The sequence below is a fragment of the Sturnira hondurensis genome, unplaced genomic scaffold, assembly GCF_014824575.4.
Source record: "Sturnira hondurensis isolate 20B ecotype Veracruz unplaced genomic scaffold, ASM1482457v3 Scaffold0007406, whole genome shotgun sequence".
In the NCBI taxonomy this organism is placed as follows: Eukaryota; Metazoa; Chordata; class Mammalia; order Chiroptera; family Phyllostomidae; genus Sturnira; species Sturnira hondurensis.
Window position 1 is genome coordinate 4,101,545 of NW_028080037.1, and position 23,988 is coordinate 4,125,532.

At 44.3% G+C, this 23,988-nt stretch overlaps 1 protein-coding gene across 5 annotated transcripts in view; it reads left to right on the forward strand.

Moving 5' to 3' along the window:
* Positions 1-216: 216 nt before the first annotated feature.
* The window catches only part of ANAPC5 (anaphase promoting complex subunit 5), a 33,485-nt gene continuing 9,713 nt past the window's right edge, over positions 217-23,988 (forward strand). For all 5 annotated transcript variants that reach the window (XM_037052054.1, XM_037052052.1, XM_037052050.1 and 2 more), the window contains exons 1-11: positions 217-523; positions 2,232-2,311; positions 3,278-3,387; positions 4,255-4,447; positions 8,045-8,111; positions 12,048-12,149; positions 13,005-13,195; positions 17,961-18,042; positions 19,040-19,129; positions 20,468-20,649; positions 21,261-21,396. In XM_037052054.1, the coding sequence (XP_036907949.1) occupies positions 317-523; positions 2,232-2,311; positions 3,278-3,387; positions 4,255-4,447; positions 8,045-8,111; positions 12,048-12,149; positions 13,005-13,195; positions 17,961-18,042; positions 19,040-19,129; positions 20,468-20,649; positions 21,261-21,396 (1,440 nt within the window). In that variant the 5' untranslated portion in view covers positions 217-316. The remainder of the gene's footprint in view (positions 524-2,231; positions 2,312-3,277; positions 3,388-4,254; positions 4,448-8,044; positions 8,112-12,047; positions 12,150-13,004; positions 13,196-17,960; positions 18,043-19,039; positions 19,130-20,467; positions 20,650-21,260; positions 21,397-23,988) is intronic.

Genomic DNA, 23,988 nt, shown 5'->3' on the forward strand with positions numbered 1-23,988 from the left:
AGCCAAACATACACCCACTTTCACTCGGTATTAAAATCAACCAGGAACCTGCTCTCCTTCCACAAGACTTTCTGTAGGGACTTAATTTTTAGATGCACCTCCATTGTCCCCACCCTCCACAGCACTCTGGGACATTCTAATTGGCTATGAGTCTGGTCTGGCTGCTCTGATTGGCCGGTGTCCTTTTGCGAGCGCGAACTAGCCTGTTTCCTGGGATACGTCCGGGGTGGCAGAGGAGTAGGGCGACTTGTGGTCTGCTTGAGCAGTAACTGGCGTGTGGGGTGTCTCGGGTCTGCTAGTTAAGTCACCGAGCACCATGGCCAGTGTCCACGAGAGCCTGTACTTCAATCCCATGATGACCAATGGGGTGGTGCATGCCAACGTGTTCGGCATCAAGGACTGGGTGACGCCGTATAAGATCGCGGTGCTGGTGCTTCTGAACGAGATGGGCCGCACGGGCGAGGCTGCTGTCAGCCTCCTGGAGCGGCGGAGGCTCAACCAGCTGCTTCTGCCACTATTGCAGGTGAGGGGCCCCCGCCGGCTCCCGCTTTTTGAGCAAAGCTCTACCGAGCACCTACCTGCCCCGTGCCGGACACTTACCCGGGCCTGGGAGTACGAGGGTTCATCAGACAACTCTCTCAGCCCTGCAGGACGGCAAAAACAAAAACAAACATACAAACAACAACAACAAAAACCCCTCACCATGTAACACTTAATGAGTGCTTACGATGGGCAAAGTGCTTTACATGCATTTTTTTTTCAGGTCCATATCGGGCTCCAGCATTTGTTAGCTAAGTGACTAGAAGGGTTATTTTTTCAGATCCTCTGTCTTCTGTAAAGTGGAGCTGGCTACACGTAGACCTGAGTGTGTGAGGCAGAAAAATCGCATGAGCTCTGTATCCTAGAGAACCTTAATAAGTAGTAATAATGACAAAACTAACAACATTGATTGAACACTGTGTGCTAAGCATTTTGCACTTTTTATTTCATTTTGCAGATTCAGGTTGCAGCTCCACCACTTACTAGTAGTAAGTAACTAACCCAAGTTTCCCAGCCTCTTTTGGGTCTCTGGTGTCTGCAAAATGGCAACAGTAATGGAAACCAATATGTCATGGGATGGCTGCGTTAAATCAGAAGGTCCACGGGGAGCTGTTCTCAGTGTGGCACCCAGCAAATACTCAGCATTGACTATTTTTACATTAACTCGATTCATTCAACTATTTGTTGAGTAGCAGTTAATCTTTTTAGACCTTTTGCTATAGGTATATGCATATAGATAGGCAGGAGCATATGATTATAAGTATATGTAAATTTTTTACACAATTGCTACTTCTGCAGCTCTCCCTTCAATTAACAAGTCTTGGAGTTCTTTACATGTCGGCACATTTGAATAGATCTACCTTATTTTTTTTAAATGGGTGCATTGTATCCACCAGTAAGAAGAGAAACAATTTAACTTAAAATTTTAACTAATATTAAAATGAGTTTATTATAAATTATAAATTCTTTATTGGTGGACTTATAGGTTCTGTTCAGTTTTTGTTCATTTCAAACAATGCGTGCTGAACATACTACCCCTAGAAGTGGAATTGCTGGTTATCCACATCTACAGTTGGCATATATACTGCCAACTAACTCTCCGAAAAAGATTCAGTGTTTAGTTTTAAATCTCAATTAGACTGCAGTCTTCTTGATAGCAGAGACTGCACACTCTCTGTTTCTAACGGTACCTTATGTGGACTTGGACACATAGTATGTCTACCTACCTTACAGGGTTTGGGGAAGGGTCAAATGAAATTATGTTTATGAAAATAGGACACCATTGTATAAAGTTTTCCAGTTCACAGAGCACTTTGCACTATCTTAAAATTTTCCACAAACAAGGGAGATGGTTATTATCTCCATTTTGCGGGTGTAGGAAACTAAGGCTCAGAAGGCTACAACGTGGCAGGATTACAAAACTAGAAAGGAAGAAACGATGCATCCTTGGTCTACAGAATCTACATTTTTTCCCATTATATACCATTCCCCTGACTAAACAAGAATGCCCTGCAAATTTTAAGTATTGCCGTAGGGTTTTAAATCATTTTTTTTCTTTCCTGATTTGAGATTTCACATTTGAAAGAATTGTTAAAGCAGAGGGACTGATCAGCGAATTCATGTTTGCTGTTGCGTCTTGTTGTCCAGCTCTTTAAAACTTATCTGTAACCTCCTTGTCTTCCTTTACTCAGGGCCCAGATATTACACTGTCTAAACTCTACAAGTTAATCGAAGAATCTTGTCCTCAGCTGGCAAACTCAGTACAGATCAGGTAAACTTTGTTTTTTCTACATGTATGAAAAGATGTCAGAGTAGATGAAAATTAGAAAAGGGCATATGTTAATTAATTTTTAAAAAAGATACCTTCATTATTTTACGTTGTTTTCCTAAGAAATTTTTTAAGAGATTTTATTTATTTATCTTTAGAGAGGAAGGGGAGGAGAGAAGGAGAGAAATATCAATGTATGGTTGCCCCACGTGTGTCCCCTGCTGGGAACTGGCCTGCAATCCAGGCATGTGCCCTGACTGGGAATCAATCCATGATCATGTGGTTCGCAGGCCCGAACTCAGTCCACTGAGCTACACCAGCCAGGCTCCTAAGAAATTTTTTTAACCAATGGTTAACATTAAATGTACTGCTTCAGTATTAATTTTTCTATATGGATCTACCTCTTTGTTTTTGCAGAGAATTCTCTGTTGCAGAGAATTCATTTTTATTTGCCGATGTGTTACTTCGACAAATTTTATGATCAAGAAAATATCAGCAATGATACTTTCTAGAATATAGGTGGGACATTTTTTTATTTTTTAAAAAGATACCTTTTAAAAAAGGAGTCGAACTGCAGTTGTGTGGTTCGCAGGGCCGCGCTCAATCCACTGAGCTACACCAGCCAGGGCTAGGTGGGACATTTTGGATACCAAGTTTGTTTTATATGTCACCATTACGTATATCTATATAACTCTGAATTGCTTTTTAAAAAGATTTCCTTTATTTAATTCATTTATTTATAGAGAGAGGGAAACATCAGTCAGCTGTCTCTTGCACGAACCTAACTGGCCCACGACCAGGCACATGCCCTGACCAGGATTTGCGCCTTTTGGGACAATGCCCAACCATATAAGCCACACCAGCCAGGGATGAATCGCTTTTAAAATAAATTTCTCATAGATAAATATGAAATGTGAGAAGATATTCAAAGGGACTATCTAAAACACACACTTCAATTTTCTCACTCAGAATCAAGCTGATGGCCGAAGGTGAACTGAAGGACATGGAGCAATTTTTTGATGACCTGTCAGATTCCTTTTCGGGAACTGAACCAGAAGTTCACAAAACCAGTGTAGTAGGTATGGAGTTCTTCTGAGGAGAGCAGAGACTATGTTTGTGAAGTGAATAGCTTTCTAAGTCACATAGGTGTTTGCACGTGTGCTAGTACATGTTCATTGCCTTACCATTTCAGTCTGTGTTGAAGTAATTTCCCATGGAAAAACATCTTTTGTTTTGTCTAAAATAGTTTAAGTATTAGCCTGGCCCAGGGCGCTTTTAGGGTTTCTCACCTCTTTTCCCCAGCCGTCTGGGTGTCTTATCTGTGTTTTACAACTCTAAGTCATGGTCGCCAACTAGACTTCTAGGAAGAGAAATGAATCAGAATATATATATATTTTTAATTTATTTAATTCTTATTCAAGTACAATTTTCTGTTTTATATTCCCTGCCTTGCCCCCCCCCAGAATATATTATTGATATAGTTTATGCTGTTCTATTAGCTTTATGTCCATGCTTCATCATCCTGACTTTTTTTCATGGTAGTTTTTGTTATTCAACTTGAGTTGTTTATTGAAAACTTAATGTCTCTTCTCTGTGCCAGGATGTGGACTTAAAAAATAGACACAGACCTTCTTTTTATGGAGATAAATTTTGGTAGGGTGGGGCCGCATGGAAAAAGTAAACGAATGAGATAATTTCAGGTAGTTATATCAGCCACAAAAAAATATGTGTGGTGGATAAAGACGGTGGCATGCGACGGGGAGAAGTCAGCCCTGAGTGAGAAGAAAGTAAATCTGTGAAGGGGGAGGGCGGAATGTTCTAGGCAGAGGGAAGAGCAGTTTCAGTGTCTCTTCGATCTTCGGAAGGAAGGATTGACAGCGATAGTCCAGACTTGTGTATCCTCGGTTCCTTCTGTGGCTACACCTCGTCCGTGTCTTATTTTGTAGGCTTATTTCTGCGTCACATGATCTTGGCCTACAGTAAGCTTTCTTTCAGTCAAGTGTTCAAACTGTACACTGCCCTTCAACAGTACTTCCAAAATGGGGAGAAAAAGACAGTGGAGGATGCCGGCATGGAGCTGGCCAGCGGAGAAGAGGGCGAAAGAAAAATGGAAAAAGAAGAGCTGGACGTGTCTATAAGGTAACTTGGGTTTTCCTGGCAGGAAGTAGCCTAGTTAGAGGCACAGCCAGTCCTCATTCATTCGCAGTTCACGTGCCGCCCGTGGCCTCTTCGCCCCTCCAGATGCAGGAAGTCGGCCCCTGTGCGCTGCGTCAGTGGGCTCCTTGCCCTCTGACTTCTGACCCGGAGGCACCGCTGGGAAATCCCGAGGGTGAAGGATGGTGAGGCCAGGGTGTTGATTCATTGGCTCCCTTCCTTCGGGGTCCTGGTGGGTTGGCCGTAAGGTCCCAGCTCCGTCAGGTGGCCCCCTCTGTATTGGATAGCGAGGAAGATTTCCCAGGCCTGGTGTGTAAGGGGCCTCCCATTACCAGCTCCAGGGACTGTGTTGTCCCTTATGGCTTCTCTGTCCTGTACCCGTGTTTTTGTGTGTGCTTTATTAAACCCTTCTCACAGTGCCCCATCTGCGTGTGCCATTTGTTCCCTGCTGGGACCCGGATGCTGCCAGCTTCTTTATTTCCCTCAGAGCTCTCATCACTGAGTAACTTTACATTGATGCGATTACTTATTTATATCTGTTTTCTCTGCCTTCACACCCCTGCAGAGCTAGGACCCTTTGCTGTCGTTTCACTGCATTTCCCTCAGCACTCAGTTCAGGGTCTGACTCACAGAATGTGTCTGTAAACAAGTGTTGGATGAATGAATGCAGAAAATCAAAATACGTAGTCCATCACCTACACTGGTATCTGGCACCGTAACACAGTTTTATTAACTTCTTTCCCTTTGCTGTCTCACTTCTCTGTCCAACTGTTACCTGGGGTCACCTCCCAAGTAAATTACTGGTACAAATAAACGTATATGTGTTTGGGTACGTGTATTTCATATTCCCTGATCTCAGGGAGCCAGCAGTATGGTGAGGAAGACTGACATGGTAAACTGATCATTCAAGTCCAAGGTGTTCAGGGCTCTGTGAGGAGTAAGCCCCACTGGCCCTAGTCAGGCTGGCCAAGTCTCTGGGAGGCGGAGAGTGACTGTGTAGACAGAATGCTTCCCTTCAGTCTTTGGTTATGGGATTTGTTCAGCACATACGGGGAGCAAGATTACAGTACTGTTAACTACTTTCAGAAACTCCCTATTCAGTTGCTTACAAATGTTTCTCATCTCTTGGGAAGGTAGTATAATGTAGAGTTAGGGTCTGATGCTGGAGTCTGAACACTGGGTGTGAATTCTGGCCTCTTACTCTCTCTGAGACCTTGGGCCAGTTATTCAACCTTTTTGTGCTTCAATTTCTTCCTTCCTCCTTCTCTTTTTCCCTTTCTTCTTTTCTTCCTTCCTCACCTAAGGATATCTTTTAAATTGATTTTTAGAGAGAGAAACATTGATATGAGAGGGAAACATCAATTGGTTGCCTTCCATACGTGCCCTGACTGAGGATCGAACCCACAACCTAGGCACGTGCTTGACTGGGAATTGAACCTGAAACCTGGTGTACAGGACGATGCTCCAACCAACTAAGCCACCTGGGCTAGGGCTGTGCTTTAATTTCTTGACCTGCAGAATGAGGGAAATATCACCTCCTCAGAGGACTGACATAGAAATTCAATGATAAATGAATGTGAAGTGTTTAGTACTGTACTGTTTGTCCTGATTTGCTGCAGTTATCCTTTGTGTGATTCTGATTATTTTTTTCTGTTTTAGCAGCCTTATTGCTCCCATGTCCTTTATTATAAGCTACTCTAAATCTTTTTGGGAGGGGTGGGTTTAAGTAAATACAGCATTTGGTACCTCTGAGTGTCATGGACTTCAGAGGAGGATGGGGCCAGGAGTGGTGTGTCCAGTTTCATTCCGACTCCTATCTGTCTCTAGCCTTTTTGTGTGCAGCCATATTTATTTCAGGCCTTGGGCTATTTTGTTTAAGGGATCTGTTAAGAGAAAAGGGCTTCTAATTGCTAAGACACTTAACTGTTTTCCACTTGAAAACTTGGCCTGTGAAATTTTTTTCCTCTTCCCTCTAGGTCACTATTGTGTCACTGATCTTTGTTAGGCCTTAGTCAGGGCTGGTTCTTGGCAGCTCAGTATTTGCAGAAGCTGATACACTGCCTTGGGGATTGTTGGATAATATTTATGGGAAATGAAATCAAGAGAATATTAGAGCAGGTCTTCGTGAAGTGCTTTCTGTGGAACACTAATGCTTCTTGAGAGATGTGAGGAGAGGATTCTTTGTGCAGATGAGTTTGGCAAATGGTACATTAAACAAAAGTAAATCAAGTTTCTTTCTCTGTTGTGTATCATGAATCTCTAAGCAAAGTAGAGCACACAGTTTTCCCCAATTTTTTAACCTCAGAAGCACTTTTGTAGAATACTCATTTACATGTTGTTTGCATGAAACAGTTTGAGAACTACCATAATTGACAGAGTGCTTACACAGATACTATTTATGAGTAAATACTGATTTTATACTTATTATAATCCTGTATGGAGAAGCAATCTCTTCAGCGATAAAAGGGTCATATTTATACTTTGCCCTCAAATTAGACTGTTTTATATTGTGCATGTATAGGTTTGTCAAGTCTAGAGTACATTTCTTGTTTATTGGTTCTGTGTAATCTATACTTCCAGACAAGTGGTTGTTTCTTAGGTGAAGCCTCTTTCCTGGACTTGAATACGACACCATCTTGTATCTTTAGCAGAGAATTAGAAACCCTTCATTCATTCACTTCCCAAACTCTGAGTGCCCGGGTGCCCAGGCACAGCACTGGGTATTCAAATGCAAATGCAGGCAAGAGCAGCCAGGCTAGGCAATGCGTGGGTGCTGTGATACGCATCTAGGAGACTGGGAGCTCAAATGAGAGATGTCAGGAGAGATTCTTTTTTTTTTTTTAGTTATTTGTTTATTTATCTTTAGAGGGGAAGGGAAGGAGAGAGGGGGAGAACTATCAATGTATGGTTGCCTCTGGTGTGTCCCCTGCCGGGAACTGGCCTACAACCCAGGTGTGTGCCCTGACTAAAAATCGAACCGCGATCGTGTGGTTTGCAGGCCCTTGCTCAATCCACTGAGCTACACCAGCCAGGGCTTCAGGAGAGATTCTTGGAGGCTGTGAAGCTTGTGGTAATGTCGAATGGCAGACTGTGTACAACAGCCTAACAGTAGGGGGCAAATGGGTTGGGGAAGCAGCAGGGGCCCCTGGTCATTACAGGAGACCTGTAAGGAGTGCATCGGAGCTGGAGTGCAGAGGAGAAAGACAAGGCAAAGGAGAGAGGCAGGAGGCAGGGCCACCCATGCCCTGCTGAGCAGTGTGGACTTTGTTTTGGAAGGTGATGGGGTACCACCGAAGGGCTCTGCATCAGGGCTGGCACGATAGAGTTGCATATCGGAAAGACCTGCTGAGAGCGGTGCAAAATTTAGGTGTGTATGTGTCCAGTTACATTGCGTGAGCTTTGCCAGGTCAGTCACTCAACAGCACTTTTTCAGCATGCCTTTTCTATTCCTAAGAGGAGAGAATGAACTGTAAACATTTTGAACTCTTCTCATAAAGAATACATTTGACTTTGTAAGCATCGCCATGTTTGCTATGGTGAATTGTATGTATTTCTATGTTATTTTTGTTTTGTGTTTTTTAGAGAAGAGGAGGTATCTTGCAGTGGGCCTCTGTCCCAAAAACAAGCAGAGTTTTTTCTTTCTCAGCAGGTATGTTAATTTTGTAATTTATCATGAACTTGGAAAAAACCCTGTGACATCATTTGTCATGGCATATGCTTGTCATGTTAGTAGGTTTATTGGTAACTGCATTTTCCCTTGCTGCTGTTCCTGTTTTCTTCACTAAAAATGCAAATGTAGTTATGTGTTACTTCTTATTTTGTGAGTGATTTTATTTTTCTATTAAAGTTATAATGCAGCTTCATTTAATAATAATGTGCAGCTAACACAGCCCCAAAATATGTGATTTAGAAGACTTACTTCCCTTTCCCCAACATTTTTTTATGGAAATTTTCAAATAGAATGAAAAGTTGAAAGCATTTTACGGTGAATATCCACATACCCATCATCTGTAGCCCTAGTATTTTGCTGTGTTCACCACGTACTTACCCATCCTCCATCCAGCCAGTGTTTTATTCCATTTCATTTTTTTGATGCATTTCAAGTTGCAAATATCAATGCACTTCATCCTAAACTTCATTTTGTTGGTGTTTTTGAGACATTTTTTTTTGTTTTCTCAGTGACATTAGTTGAACATTTTTCTCCCATGCTATTTTCAAGCGTAGACTGTTGACTTTTTGCTAAACTTTCCTAGGTTTCCCTAATTTTGTTCTTCATCTTATTTCTGCAGAAACATGTAATGACCTAGATAAAAGTGATAGGAACACCCCTGCAGATGAGTTGTAAGCATTAGAAAGACCTGTCTGGACCCTCAGTTAACTGTGAAGGAGAGAAAATGTAGCTGGAGCCTCACACCTCTATACATTATAGGTGGATTAAAGGGGTGAATGTAAATATTTACAGCTGTAATTAAAGTAGAAGGAACTGTGTATTTTAACTGATCTCTGCAATAGGGAAGGACTTTCTAAACATAAAAGCCGTGGGAGAAGTGTGTAGGAGAAGATCATTGGATTTCTTGGCATAAAAATTGAAAATGTCTGCATGTCAGAACACATTCTAACAAAATTAAAAGACAAACAACAAAATGGGAAAAGCATTTGCAATAAATATGACAGTCAAAGGGTTAATTCTTTTGTTTTAAAAGTCGTATTTTCAAATACTATTTGATGATGAGACAAAGTTTGTACTGTATTATTAAGTGAGAAGAGCAAGAAGTAAAATTATATATTCTAATTTTGTTAAAAATGTGGCGTGGATGTATGTGTGTGTATACACGTCTATGCACTTCCTGTGTATACACACACAGAGGAAAAAAAGCACTGGAATACTCGTGAGGTACACTTAAGAATTCATAATGTCATTTCTGGGCGGAGGGATTACAGATGACTTTTGTTTCCTTCGGTATGCTTTTCTATATTTTTGGAATCTTCTGTAATGATAATATAATGAATTAAATGGAATTAAAAATTATTGTTACTTGTTTTTCAAAGTTTTTATTTGTTTTTAGAGAGGGAAAGGGAAGGGAAAAAAAGGGAGAGAAACATCAGTGTGTGGTTGCGTCTCTCACGCCTCCTACGGAGAACCTAGCCTGCAACCCAGGCATGTGCCCTAGACTGGGAATGAAATCGGTGACTCTTTGGTTCTTTGACTCAGTGGATTGGTGGCACCAGCCAGGACTATTGTTACTTACAAAGAAAAATTTGGAACCAACGGGGTTCTGGCCAAGATGGAGGTGTGGGTAGAAATGCTTTGATTCCTCATACAACCAAAAGAAGGATAACAACCAAGTTAAAAACAATAAACAAGCAAGAGTTTTGCCATGGCTGGTGTAGCTCAGTGGATTGAGCACAGGCTGCGAACCAGAGGGTTGCTAGTTCGATTCCCAGTCAGGGCACATGCCTGGGTTGTGGGGTCCCCAGTGGGGACCATGTGAGAGGCAAACACACATAAAAAAAGCAAACAAAACAAAACAATAAACAACCAGAACTGCCAGAGTAACATACTGCCTGGACTCTGACAACCAAGGAGTTAAAGAAATGTTCATCCAGGCCATGTGCTGAGACAAAGAAATATGGCCCAACTGAAAGAGCAGATCTAAACTCCAGGAAAGAGCTAAGCGACAAGGAGAAAGACAACCTGTCAGGTGCCTAGTTCAAAACACTGGTAATCAGGATGCTCACAGAATTGATTGAACTTGGTTGCGAAATGAAGGCTACATAAAGTAAAATAAAGCAAAATATACAAGGAACCAACAGTGAAGGTTAGGAAACTGGGACTCAAACCAACAATTTGGAACAAAAGGAAGAAACAAATATCCAGTTGGTATAGAATAAAAAAATAATTCAAAAAAATGAAGAGAGGCTTCAGAATTTCTGGGACGACTTTAAATGTTCTAACATCTAAATCACAGGGCTGCCAGAGGGCGAAGAGAAAGAGCAAGAAATCGAAAACTTATTTCAACAAATAATAAAGGAAAACTTCCCCGGTCTGGTGAAGGAAATAGACATCCAGGAAGCCCAAGGAGACTCCCAAAGAAATTGGCCCCAAGGAGGAACACACCAAGGTACATCATAATTAAGTTACCCAGGATTAAAGATAAGGAGAGAATATTAAAAGCAGCAAGAGGAAAGGAGAGAGTTACCTACAAAGGAGTTCCCATAAGACTATCAGCTGATTTCTCAAAAGAAACCTTATAGACAAGAAGGGGCTGGAAAGAAGTATTCCAAGTCATGAAAAACAAGGACTTACATCCAAGATTATCCAGCAAAGCGTTCATTTAGAATGGAAGGGCAGATAAAGAAAAGTTCAAGGAGTTCATCATCACCAAGACCCTGTTATATGAAATGTTAAAGGGACTTAACTAAGAAATAGAAGATAAAAAACTATGAACTTTTGTTGTTCATAAAATGACAACAAATAAAAGATAGTTATGAGCCCTGGCTGGTGTAGCTCAGTGGATTGAGCGGGGGCCTGCGAACCACACGATCGAGGTTCGATTCCCAGTCAGGGCACATGCCTGGGTTTCGGGCCAGTTCCCAGTGGGGGACTCACGAGAGGCAACCATACATTGATATTTCTCTCCCTCTCTCTTCCCCTTCCCTTCTAAAGATAAATGAATAAAATCTAAAAAGAATTTAAAAAAAGATAGTTATGAAAATGACAACAAATTCATAACTACCAACAACTGAATCTAAAAAACAAAAACTAAGAAAACAACTAGAACAGGAACAGAATCACAGAAATGAAGATCACATGGAGGGTTATCGAGGGGGAGGGGGAGCATGAGGCTGGGAAACGTACAGGGAATAAGAAGCATAATTGGTAGACATAAAATAGGCAGGGGGAGGTTAAGAATAGTATGGGAAATAGAGAAGCCAAAGAACTTACATGTACAACCCTTGGACTAAGGAGGGCGGGGAATGCTGGAGGGTGGGGGGTTGCAGTGCAGAGGGGGATAAAGGGGAGAAAGAACGGGGATAACTGTAATAGTATAATCAATAAAATATGCTTTAAAATGTTTGGGTAGAATCGAAGTGTCTGTAAGTTAAGTACTAGTATTCAGTTTGGAACGTTTCCTACAGAGCCGTTGCTTGGTACCCATCTGAAACATTGAACGGGGAGTAGTGCCTCAGGGCCTCCGAGTCCCCTGACGCCCTTTGCAGGGCTGGAGACACACACATGGCCTGCCTTGCAGGTGCTTCCGGTGTGGCCCGAGGCCAGACTGGCACATTTAACAGCTTGATAAGGACTACAGGAAGGTTAGTACAGCCAGGCTGACAGGACCTCACCTAGTCCAGAAGGTGAGAGAAGCAGAAGGCTGGTCTAAAGGGCGTTTGCAAGTGAGGAGAGTGTGGATGGGGAGTGGGGGTGGGAGGCCGACTGTTTCAGGAAGGGGGACCCGTCCTGTATGGTCAGGAGGAGAGAGTACGTGTGGAAAAGAAATTAAGCTTCTGGTGCCATTACTGCAATGTTTCCAGGTGTTTATTGGCCATTTCTTTCTACTGAGTTGTCATGTTTTCATCTCAGGCTTCTTTGTTAAAGAATGACGAGACTAAAGCCCTCACTCCAGCTGCTTTGCAGAAAGAATTGAACAACTTGTTGAAATTTAATCCTGATTTTGCTGAAGCGGTGAGTCTTTTTGAGAATTTTTGACTGAGTTGAAAAGAGGTGAGCAGGCTACTCTCATCCTGAGTAGCCATGAGAATGAAGATCCATCTGCTGGCTCAGGATCTTGAGGGAAATCTCACTGTTGGAAAGGGAACAGCCCAGCCTCGGTTACAGAGCTGTTCCTCCCGCTCCCCCCACTGTCCCCCCACTCCCCCCACCCTCACCAGAAGGGAGTTCTTCAGTCTAATGATGTTATTTTTCATTCATCATCTCTCTGATGTTGTAAGTTATAGACAGACGATAGAGAGAGACTGAGGGTTTTTTAAATTGTGGCCTAAAAATGTGTTCCTTTCTCCACTTTAGTCAGTTTTTTTTAATTTAAATCACAGCATTCCTTAATGAATTTTTACCCAGAAACCTGGATTTGACATCTTTTTCCACATGAAGAAAGATACCTGTTTTATTCCCTGTTTGGAGGAAACTGTAAATCAGTGAATCAAGCAAAATGAAAACAATTTCGAAACAGAAGATAATTAACTGAGTACATTTCTTTAATACCTGAGCTAGGTGAACTCCCCACTGTACCCTCGCATGGGTCCCAGTAGACCTAGTGACACAATGGATGTGTATTCTGGGTAAAACGCTGCCCCAAGTACTGAGAGAACTCGTGCTTTTCAAATGGGGACTGTCCCTGGGGAGAAACCAGTGTACCTTGAACCTGCCTTATTCTGCTCTGGGGAAAGATGAACCTGAACTATGACCATCTTGTTAGAAGGGGAGCGATACACCGGTGTTTGCAGCCGGTGGAACCCTGAATTAGTCTTACACAAGAGGAAGCAAGAACATTTATAGTCTGTGGGTTGCCTCTTGTTTTAGCATTATCTCAGCTACCTAAACAACCTCCGGGTCCAAGATGTTTTCAGTTCCACACACAGCCTCCTGCATTATTTTGACCGACTGATTCTTACTGGAGCCGAAAGCAAAAGTAATGGGGAAGAGGGCTACGGCCGGAGCTTGAGGTACGCCGCCCTGAACCTGGCTGCCTTGCACTGCCGCTTTGGACACTAGTAAGTGCATAGATTTTTTTTTTAAAAGATTTTATTCTTTCTTTCTTTCTTTCTTTATCTTCAGAGGGGAAGGAGAGGGAGAGAAACATCAATGTATGGTTGCCTTTTGTGCGTCCCCTGCTGGGAGTTGGCCTGCAGGGAACTGGCCTGCAACTCAGGCATGTGCCCTGACTGGGAATCGAACCTCGATCCTCTGGTTCACAGGCCCACGCTCAATCCACTGAACTACACCAGCCAGGGTGTTAAGTGCATAGATTTTTTACCCATGCAGAAATTGAAGATATTAACTCTCAAATGTTAATTAAGATGATTTTAAAAATGTTTTATTAAAAAGAGAAGAAAAAGAGAAAGGAAGCTGACTCTTTGACCCTAGAATTGTCAGTAACTTCCAAAGGGATTATTTTTTCACTGGACAGAAGTTGACGAAAACCTTCTACTTAAACAGTCTGCCCCCTGGTGGCACTTTTTAACATTAGTGTTTTAGTGCTTGGCCTCTTCCTTTACTTCTAAGAACAGCTATTGAATTAGAAGAAAATTAGGTCAATAGGCCAGGGATTCCCAAAAGGATTTTTTTTCAGAGGTAATAATGGGGATACAAAAGCTATTTTCAGTATTTCAAAAGCCAAAAAGAAGTTGTTCCTTTCCTGGATAAAAGACTGACCTGGCTTATTAAAAGTCACGTTTGTACTTTCGGATGGAATTCAGGCAGCTTCATGAGGTGATCCCCTGAGTCTGCCAATGCTAAGATATGCCTGTGATTTAGATGAATAAAAATGGGGAAATTGTCAATGATTTAGTAAATAGAATTAAATGGATAAAATCTCGCAGAACAAGGAGGCTATTTGGAAAACAATGAAATAACATGAATAATGGTGAAAAGGTAGGGATTTACTAATTGAAAGCATCTCCCCTCCCCTTGGGTTTTTTTTCCATTTGAAAGAAATGTGGTTTCTGTTACTGGCATCTTTGAATAGAGACTCCGGAGTGTGTTAATGGAGGCAATGTCCAGAATTCAAGAACTGAGAGCTCTTCCCCTTGCTCCGTGGGCTAGGCAACACCCAAGAAATTCTATTAACTTCTGGTTGTCGCATTTTTATTTATTTATTTAAAGATTTTATTTCTTTATCTTTAGAGGGGAAGGGAAGGAGAGAAGGGGAGAAACATCAATGTATGGTTGCCTCTCGTGAGTCCCCTGCTGGGAACTGGCCTGCAACTCAGGCATGTGCCCTGACTGGGAATCGAACCTCGATTGTGTGGTTCGCAGGCCCGTGTTCAATCCACTGAGCTATACCAGCCAGGGCTGGTTGTTGCATTTTAAACGGGACATAGACTGGAGCTTGTGTGTGGGACAGTCTCATTGGAGGCCTTTACAGCCATGTCACATAAATGATACGAGAAGGTTGTGAGAATGTTAGCCTAAAGAAAAATGATTTAGCCAAGCACCTCTTCGCCATCTTAATGTAATAAAAAGCTTGGCCTACCCTGGGGCGACTATCAAAGATGAGTGAGAGCTGGCGAGTGCAAGTTAGAGGACAACACATTTTTGTTCATTAAAAGGAAGAAGTTTTTGAACAACAACAACAAAAATACTCTTATGGGGTGTGGTGGGACGAAGACATTTCCCAGGTAGAGAATCCTTTGAGAAGGGTGTCAGTGGGGTTCACAAGCCTAGAGCAGGTGTCGTTAAGGGAATTCAAGCTTCAGATCACGAGTTGTGTCCCAAAGTGTTTAAGGCTACTCTGGACTCCATGAGTTTGTGAGTTTTGATGTTATCATTATCTTTTTTTAAAAGATTTTATTTATGTATGTTTAGAGGGGAAGGGAGGGAGAGAGGGAGAAAAATATCAATGTATGGTTGCCTCTCGTGTGTCCCCTGCCTGGGAACTGGCCTGCAACCCAGGCATGTGCCCTGACTGGGAATCGTACTCTGATCCTCTGGTTCCCAGGCCTGCACTCAATCCACTGAGCTATGCCGGCCAGGACCTCATTATTTTTTAATAGTCAACTCCTTTTTGTCTGCCCAGCTTTAATAACCTCTTGATCAGGGCCTTCTTGTTTTGTTGTTGTTTTTAAGATTTTATTTATGTATTTTTAGAGAGAGGGGAAGGGAGAAAGAAAGGGAGAGAAACACCGTTGTGTGGTTGCCTCTCTTGCGCCCCCTACTGGGGACCTGGCCTACAATCCAGGCATGCGCCCTGACTAGGAATCAAACCAGCATGACCTTTTGGTTTGCAGTCTGGCATTCAACCCACTGAGCCACACCAGCCAGGGCAGGGTTTTCCCTTTTTAATGTATTCTTGAGAAATAGCAATGCCACTTGTAATATTTAACAGTGACCTATTTCTGTGTTCAAATTAGCTTCCCCTAGGGTTTAGAAATTTGTATACAGCCTTCTAGATACAAATAATTTGTTGGTGTACAGAGTTTCTTTGTATTTACAATATTATCAATGGATAGGCAGCTAACTGCATGGGATTTAATTTTTTTTTAAGATTTTATTTATTTATCTTTAGAGGGGAAGGGAAGGAGAGAAGAAGAGAAACATCAATGTATGGTTGCCTCTTGTGAGTCCCCTGCTGGGAACCGGCCTGCAACCCAGGCATGTGCCCTGACTGGGAATTGAACCATGATCGTGTGGTTCGCAGGCCCGCGCTCAATCCACTGAGCTACACCAGCCAGGGCCTTAATTTTTAATTGCTAATTAATACCTGATTTACCTAGGTTCAGTCTTCTTTGTGTCTTCTCCTGGAACTATGGCCTGTGTAAATCTTTGTCACTTAGCTAATAGGATTGTGGAGGTTTCTTGAAAAATCTTTACAGTTGTTTATTGAGCATCTACTGTGTTCTGGACACTGCCCTAGATGCTGGGGAGAGAGCGATGGAAAAAGAGGAAAAGGCTGCAGTGTTCCTGGAGCTTACCATGGGAGAGATATATAGTAAATATCACTAGACCTGTGTCAGGTTGTGACTGATCCGGACAAGGGGTAGGAAGTGACGATGGGGAGAGAGGACCGTAGTTTCCGGAAGGAGCAGTCTTCCTCTAGGTGTTTGCACAGTTCTCTCACTCCCTCAATTCGCAGATCGTTTAAGTATAAGTCTTCCCTGACCTCAGCTACTTAACATTCTATTTGAACCAAGACTTAAAGGAATTCGGGGATGAGTAGTCCATCAGCTACAAGAGCAAGCGCAAAGGCCCAGAGGCAGTGGTTCACGTGGCACATCTGAGGAGGGGCGAGGAGTGTGGCTGGAGTGCAGTGAGTAAGGGCGAATCCCGGAGAGTGAGGGTGTACAGGTGGCAGGGGTCAGGGCGCTCAGCGGCCTGGAGGCCCAGCAGGACTTGGGCTGTTACTCTGAACGATACAGGAAACCGCTGCTGACAGGCTGCAGGCCTTCCTGCTCTGGCGTTTTGAAAACAGTAGACAGCCCTTGCGTTTCAGACGTTACAACCCTTTTGCCTCCTGCTCTGTTCCTGAATTTTTTATCAGAGATTTTTCTGCCTTGCAGCCATGGAAAACCGTAGGTCTCTTGAGGATTTTGTTGGACTTTAAGTTTCTGTCTTGGTAATCTACCCTTTCTTCTCCCTGGGAAAAATAGTGTCTCTGTAGATCTGTTTCAGCACACAGTTCCCCCAAAAGCCATTTCTCTGGACGTAGTGCTGTTCCTTTGGTCGTCACACGTTCAGTAACGTTCAGTCAGCTGATACCCATCGAGGCCCCGTGTGTGAAGACATGCTTCCTGCCCTCAGATAGCTCATGTTCAGTTGCATCCCCTCACTGAAGGGATGCCAAAGAAGGTAAGCGAGGTGAAAATGTATTCGCATCTGGTCTTTTGATTCAAACAAGTAATTATTGAGGAGCAGTTTCGTTCTCCCCAGTTAAAATTCATTGTGTGAGGCTATTGCCCTTGTGCTGAAAGAAAATTCTTTTTGTAAATTCTTCCCTGAACAAGCGATAGCCATAGAATTTATCTTGAGATACTCAGTGACCCGACATCGATAAGGTTTCTGTTCTGTGACTTGGCCGTGGGGAAACCCAAAGTTTAGGACGTCACTTGCGCCCTCTGTGGTTTATAAACTAGCTGGGGAGAAGCTGACATAGACTCAGTAAGTGGATGGTGGTACACGGTAGCATCTGACTGAGCACTGCGAGGTGAAGGTTCCAGAGAGCATTTCTGTGGGAATTGTCGCACGTGCGAGGCTCAGTGGGGGCCAAAAATGTTTGACTGAGTTGCCACAGAACTTGAGAGGTTGGGGGAGACTTCAGAGCTGGAGGGGAGCGGCCTGGGCAGAAAAAAGTCTTCAAAGTGGATAATAAAATACTTTTTAAAGTATTTTAAATATACTCCTTAAAATACTTTTTAAAACTAGTTTTGAAGAAAATTATCCATGAAAGTATCAGCCGCCATAGTAAAAAAAGATGTAAATAATATGGAAGGGAATGCAGTACCAAGTAAAATATTCCTGCCTCTCTGTGCCTCTGCCCTCAGCTGTAGACGGCTGGAACGAAACTCGTAGGAGCTGAGATGGAGCAGAGCTCATCCTTGATGCCCCCTGTAGAAGGGGCAGGTGCTGTGTCTCCGCCGTTTAAGGTCCTTGTGCTGGGCCAGGGGTCGTGCCTGAGGGAGTGAGCCCCTCGTCGCAGCCTCCGACCCCGAGGTCCCGCTCTCAGATGAGCGGCTCCACAGAGGACTTCTGCTGCTGCTGCTTGCGCGTGTTTGTGGGGGTTCGCGGGGGTTCATGACATGCTAACGTGCAGCCTGTCCTCAGTCAGCAGGCCGAGCTCGCCCTGCAGGAGGCGATCAGGATTGCCCAGGAGTCCAACGATCACGTGTGTCTGCAGCACTGCCTGGTGAGGCCGCCCTCCTGCCTGGGAGTCCCGCGGTGGGCGGAGTTGGCCTTGGGAAGGGCCCTTGGAATGGGCTGTGTCAGGGTCAGAGCAAAGTTCCTGAGCAGTGACGGGAAACTAGTGAGGCAGTCGTGGTCATTCAGGAAAGGCCACCCATATTTGTTTGTATTTCTTAATTTGTGACATCAGTTTGGTTTAGGCGGTGTTTCTTTTCTACAAATGTCAGTGCAACTTGCCACGTGAAACTGCCACATTAAACTGGCATTAACCAAAAGGTATATGCAACACCTAGTAACTAGTGAGATGTTACCCCGTACAAACATAATCACCAAGCACAGTAGAACACAGAATTCATTTAACCATCCCCTGAGGTTCTCATTTTCCCAATTAATGCCCATGTGGGGGCTTTGTGCTTGTTTTTTCCTGGAACACTTGCTGCTCACTGCTCTCCAAGGTGAAGATCAGTGGCTTGTACAGTGTTCATGTGTTTGATGGGCTTCGTTCAGGTTCATACTTCCTGAAAGAGTATGTTAGAGGATTTTTAAAAAAATTTAAAAAGATATTATTTATTTTAGATAGAGGGGGAGGGAGGGAGAGGGGATGAGAAACATCCATGCGGGAGAGATACATTGATTGGCTGCCTCTCGAACGCCCCCAGCTGGGGACCTGCCCCGCAGTCCTGGCATTTGCCCTGACTGGGAATTGAAGTAGCAACCTTTTGATCATTGGCACTTAATCCACTGAGCCACACCAGCCAGGGCTCAGGGCTCATCGGTTGAGCTCATTGGTTGATTTTTTTGCATGTGCCCTGACCAGAGATTGAACCCGCAACCTTGGTGTATTGGGATACACCAGGCTGAGCTACCTGGTCAGGGCCTGCTAGAGGATTTTATTTTTTTGCCCATTGTTAATTCTTTCTTCCAATCATGCTGATATTCAATAGAACATTAACCATTGTCATTGTTAGAATATATTGTATTTTGACAATTTCTCTTTCTAGAGCTGGCTTTATGTGCTGGGGCAGAAGAGATCCGATAGCTATGTTCTGCTAGAGCATTCTGTGAAGAAAGCAGTGCATTTCGGGTTACCGGTAAGGCTCGTCTTTCTGTGAGTGTTTAAATAGATGGTATGGTTTTATTCTTGGTAGTTTCATATGGCCTTAATTATTAATTAAACCACCAAATTCTGTTTGATAGGTTTCTCCCTGCTCCTTTATCCTCATATGTCTGTGGAAGTTCCATTTATCAGTTAGATGAGAATGTTTTTAGTTTATTGATCAACATTAACTTCCCTGTATTTACTTAGAAAAATTTCAGGAAAGGCTTATTTTTAAACGAGAGACTGCCAAACACTACATCCCTTGGGCTTGCTCATGTATGGCCCTTGAGCTAAGAGTGGATTTTACATTTTTAAGTAGTTGGCGGAATAAACAAAGAAGAATGGATCAGACACAAAATGCAGTCTGTAAAACCTAAATGGCTCAACTCTCTGGCCCTTTAGAGAACAAGTTTGCTACTCTTTGCTTTACCAATAAATAGGCCAGTGACAGGGAAGGACCTGGACTGTAGTCCAGAATGCCCGGTCCTGAGGGACCTGCCCAGGGCATTGCCCCGCACAGCGGGTGGTGAGGGCTGTCGGACTCTGGAGTGCCGGTGCCCAGAGAGCCTCATCCCGTCCCAAAAGCCATCTGCCAAAAAACTGGACCACTAAGCATCTGTCTCGAAGTTTGTAACAAATTCCAGGAGAATTGGAAGTGATCACACGTAATAATTTAAAGTATATGCTTTTCAAATCTGTAGATTGTCCATTTGACTGATTTCTTGGGAAGTTACATGTACAGAATTGATTATAGTGACAAAAGGAAGTGTCTCCTTAGAATAAATGCTTGCTATACTTCTGAAATACAATTTTTGTTTCAGATTTAAGTTATTTTTCAGTTGAGCTTTTATCCTTGAAAATTATACTTGAAGTTATTGAAAAGAAATTATGTTCACAAGAGACATTCTTTTTAAATCTTCTGCATAATGTGCCCAGCACTGTTTGACATATTATTTCATTTTGGTCCTTACAACCATTCTCTATGACAAGGTTTGCAGCCCATTTAAAAGACAGGGAAGCTGAGGCTTGGCTAAGAAGCTTAGCGACTGGCCCCAGGACACACAGTGAGTGGCAGAGGCCATGTTCAAGCACAGGTCCATTCAACATCAAAGCCCTGGCTCTTCTCAGTGTCCCGCCAGCCTCCCTCCCGGCCCCCATTTTTCAGGAACCTGTCTCAGACGGGGCAGGCTCGGGCTGTAGGTACTTTCCCTCGAAACAGTGCTGTCACTGTGCATGTGCTGAAATGTGAAACATGCCAGATTTCTGAAGAGCGAAGCAGGCTCAGTCATGTGATCTCTATCTCGGGGGGTGGGTATATCTGTCCCCTCAGTACCTCGCCTCCCTGGGAATACAGTCTCTAGTCCAGCAGAGGGCTTTTGCTGGGAAGACGGCCCACAAACTGATGGATGCCCTCAAGGACTCGGACCTCCTGCACTGGAAGCACAGTCTGTCGGAGCTCATCGACATCAGCATCGCACAGAAAACGGCCATCTGGAGGCTCTACGGCCGCAGGTGGGCCTTCAGGCAGGCGGTCGAGGCTGTGCGGGCGCGGGTCCTCTTAGAGACGAGCAGAGGCCAGCAGGGTGGTTCCGTGAGAGGCCAAACAGACGAGTCGCTCCCCCGTTGATGGAAGTTGTCCATTTAGGGAATTCAAGACGGTGCTTTATAGTTCCAAAACATTTTGTGCTTTACACAGACTTTGCAAAGTCTTTTCCATATTTACTCCTCCCAGCTGCGCTGTGGGCGATCTCCATTCTAGGGTGCATAGACCAAGGGCACACATCTGTCTGGTCTGCCCTCGGTGCCAGGATGGCATTGAGTGTAAATTTACCCACAGCGATGAATGAGTACACTGTGGACACAGGGAGAACTGGAGGCGATGGAGGGTCTGGAGCTTGGAGCTCCTCGTTGGGCCATGACCACCCCATGGGTCCCCTGGGGCTGCACATCCAAGGTGCATCCCCACTCTCCCACTCCTGAGGGCGGCAGCTGCTCCCACCAAGCCAGCGTCTGCAGTGGGGCCTAACTTCCCTTCCGCTTGCGCTCAAGAGAAGTGTGGGGTGTGGCGGGGGGCAGCCTGGGTCCCTGGACTGATGGAGCTCCCTGTGGGTCCCCCCCCCCAGCACCATGGCGCTGCAGCAGGCCCAGATGCTGCTGAGCATGAACAGCCTGGAGTCGGTGAACGCGGGCGTGCAGCAGAACAACACGGAGTCGTTTGCCGTGGCGCTCTGCCACCTCGCAGAGCTGCATGCGGAGCAGGTAGGCCGCGGCCAGGCCGGCAGGCTCCCTGGCAGGGGGGGCTCTGCCGTTTCTCTCCGCTAGTGCTTAGAGCACTGGGCACGTCTGAGACGGTCTGGTTGGACGCGGGTGGCAGAAAGGGTGCGATCCTCCCAGTGGAAATGGACTGAGTGTGGGTCTGCGAGGTTTGTTGAACTTGGGAGCCCCTTTGGCATCAGTGAAAGGGATGAAAGGCCAGCTGTTTTCATGCGAAAAGTGAAATAGAAGGAGTCTTTGAAATTTCAGGTAGTAGGGCTGTGGTGTCTGTAGGAGGAGCATCGTACCTGGACTACTGAAGTGGGCCTCACCAGTGTCGGTGGTGCGCTTGTCCTGCACTCAGTTTTTTACATGCATTGTCTTACTGAACCTGAATCGTAGCCTCAGGAGGTCACTTTATTACCACCCCTTTTCCCAGAATAAGAAACTGATCCAGGGAGCTAAGTCCGAAGCCCACAGCCAGGACATGTCAGTCAGGTCTCCAACCCAAGTCCCATCGACTCCAAGAAGGACCCTGGGAATTGGACCTAGCATTGACTTACAGCCCGAGTAATTTTACATGGTTCTCTTTGTCAGGGATCGATTAAAGGGTCTCTCATGCTGCTCCAGGTTCTCTGTCCCCTTTCACGGGAAAGAGGTCCAGAAAACCTCTTGTATAACCCTCTAGCTTGACTATACTCGGCCTTGCTATGAGTATGTTTCCTTGATCATACTGTTTTCTCGGTCTTTGTAGTACCCATTATTGTCAGAGGCAGCCTAACACTCTGTTCCCTAATCTGCAGCCTAAAGATCTTTGGGTGGTTTCCAGCCCTTTTGGAAGTCCTCCCTATATTTTAGCATTTTGCTGTCCTTTATGGAGCTTCCTGCACGGGTGGATGGGCCCTGGATGGGTCTGTTCCTCTGCTGCACCAGACGAGGCCCGCCCGAGCCTGGGAAGCAGCGGCGCGAGCTTTCACAGCCGCCGGATGCACTTGCTGTTTGCTGTCCTCCAGGACTGTGGCGTGTTCCTCACTTTCTGGTTTGTTTCTTTTCCCCTCTTCATGGCACCGGTGCCTCTTTCCCACTCTTTTCCTCTCTTGGTGCCGTGCTTACGTGGAGCGTTTGCTAACAGAGGAGTCAGTGGGCCCTCCGTTAGGTGTTTGTTGTGAGCCTCGTGTGACCTCCCCACCAACAACAACTTCACTGACATACAATCACACGCCATGCCACTCGCCCATTTGGTGTGTTCCCGTGACCTTCCGAAGTTGGATTTCCCACCCCGCCCCAACCTTGAACTGTGGGATGACTTCTCTTCAGTTCTGTTTGTGTTACGTAGGGTAGAAGTGATTTTTGTTTGGTGGGAGTGGAAAACTGCTCTACAGAAGTCTTGTCTTGGTGCAATTCTTTAGCCTTGAAACTTTTCTGTAAGGCCCTTGGAGTCCTGTGATGTTTCAAGCAACCGTGCTCTTTGGATCTGCATTAATGCTTCCATCAAATCCCCTTCGTCTCGGGCACATGGGGAAAACCTGCTGACCCGTCGTGGCCTGGTTCCAATAACTGGGGAGGGGTAGGGACACTTTTTGTCGCCCAAGAAGATAATTAGCGATCTCTCCAGTTCAGCGGTTTTTAACGATTTATTTACTTATTTATTTTTAGGGGGAAGGGAGGGAGTACCAGGGAGAGGAACACCCATGGGAGGGAGATGCCACGTTATGCCCTGTGTAAATCACACTCACGTTTTCGTGTGTGTTGTACACGGTAGTATCGCACCCATTTTTATACCCAGGGTGTGTGATCATCACGCACAGCAAAATGTGGTACATCGATCAGTTGCCTTTTGAATGCCCCCAACTGGGGACCTGGCCTGCAGCCCGGGCATGTGCCCTGACTGGGAATTGAACCAGCGACCTTTAGGTTTGCAGGTCAGCGCTCAATCCTCTGAGCCACACCAGCCAGGACTCATTGTAGCATTTTTTAAAGTGGAAAAAATTGGAAACCAAAATATCCTAAACTAGGAGATGACCATATTTCAGTATACTATAATTTATTTGCCAAATAAATATTATGATGATATAGATTTATATTTATTGACACTGGAAAGATTCATTCATTGAAAATGTATTCATTGAGTACCTACCATTTGATAAGCAGTGTTATAAGCAATTTATAAAAATACTGTGAATACGGCCCTGGCTGGTGTAGCTCAGTGGATTGAGCGCGGGCCTGTGAAACAGGGTTGCCGGTTCGATTCCCAGTCAGAACACATGCCTGGGTTGCAGGCCAGTTCCCCAGTAGGGGGCACACGAGAGGCAACCACACATTGATATTTCTCTCTCTCTCTTTCTCTTTCCCTTCCCCTCTGTCTAAAAATAAATAAATTATTTTAAAAAATACTGCTAATACCTATTTTGGAATATTTCTATGTGTTATGTTCAGAAAAGAAGTCTAGAAAGATATATGGCAAAACATTGTGGTTTCTTGGGTAAGATAAAAAGTATTGTGTCTTTTATATTTTGAAAGTTGTTTTCTAGACTGAACATGTATTCCATGTGTAACGCATGAGATATATTAGAACCTAAAAAAGAAGGCCTTCTGATG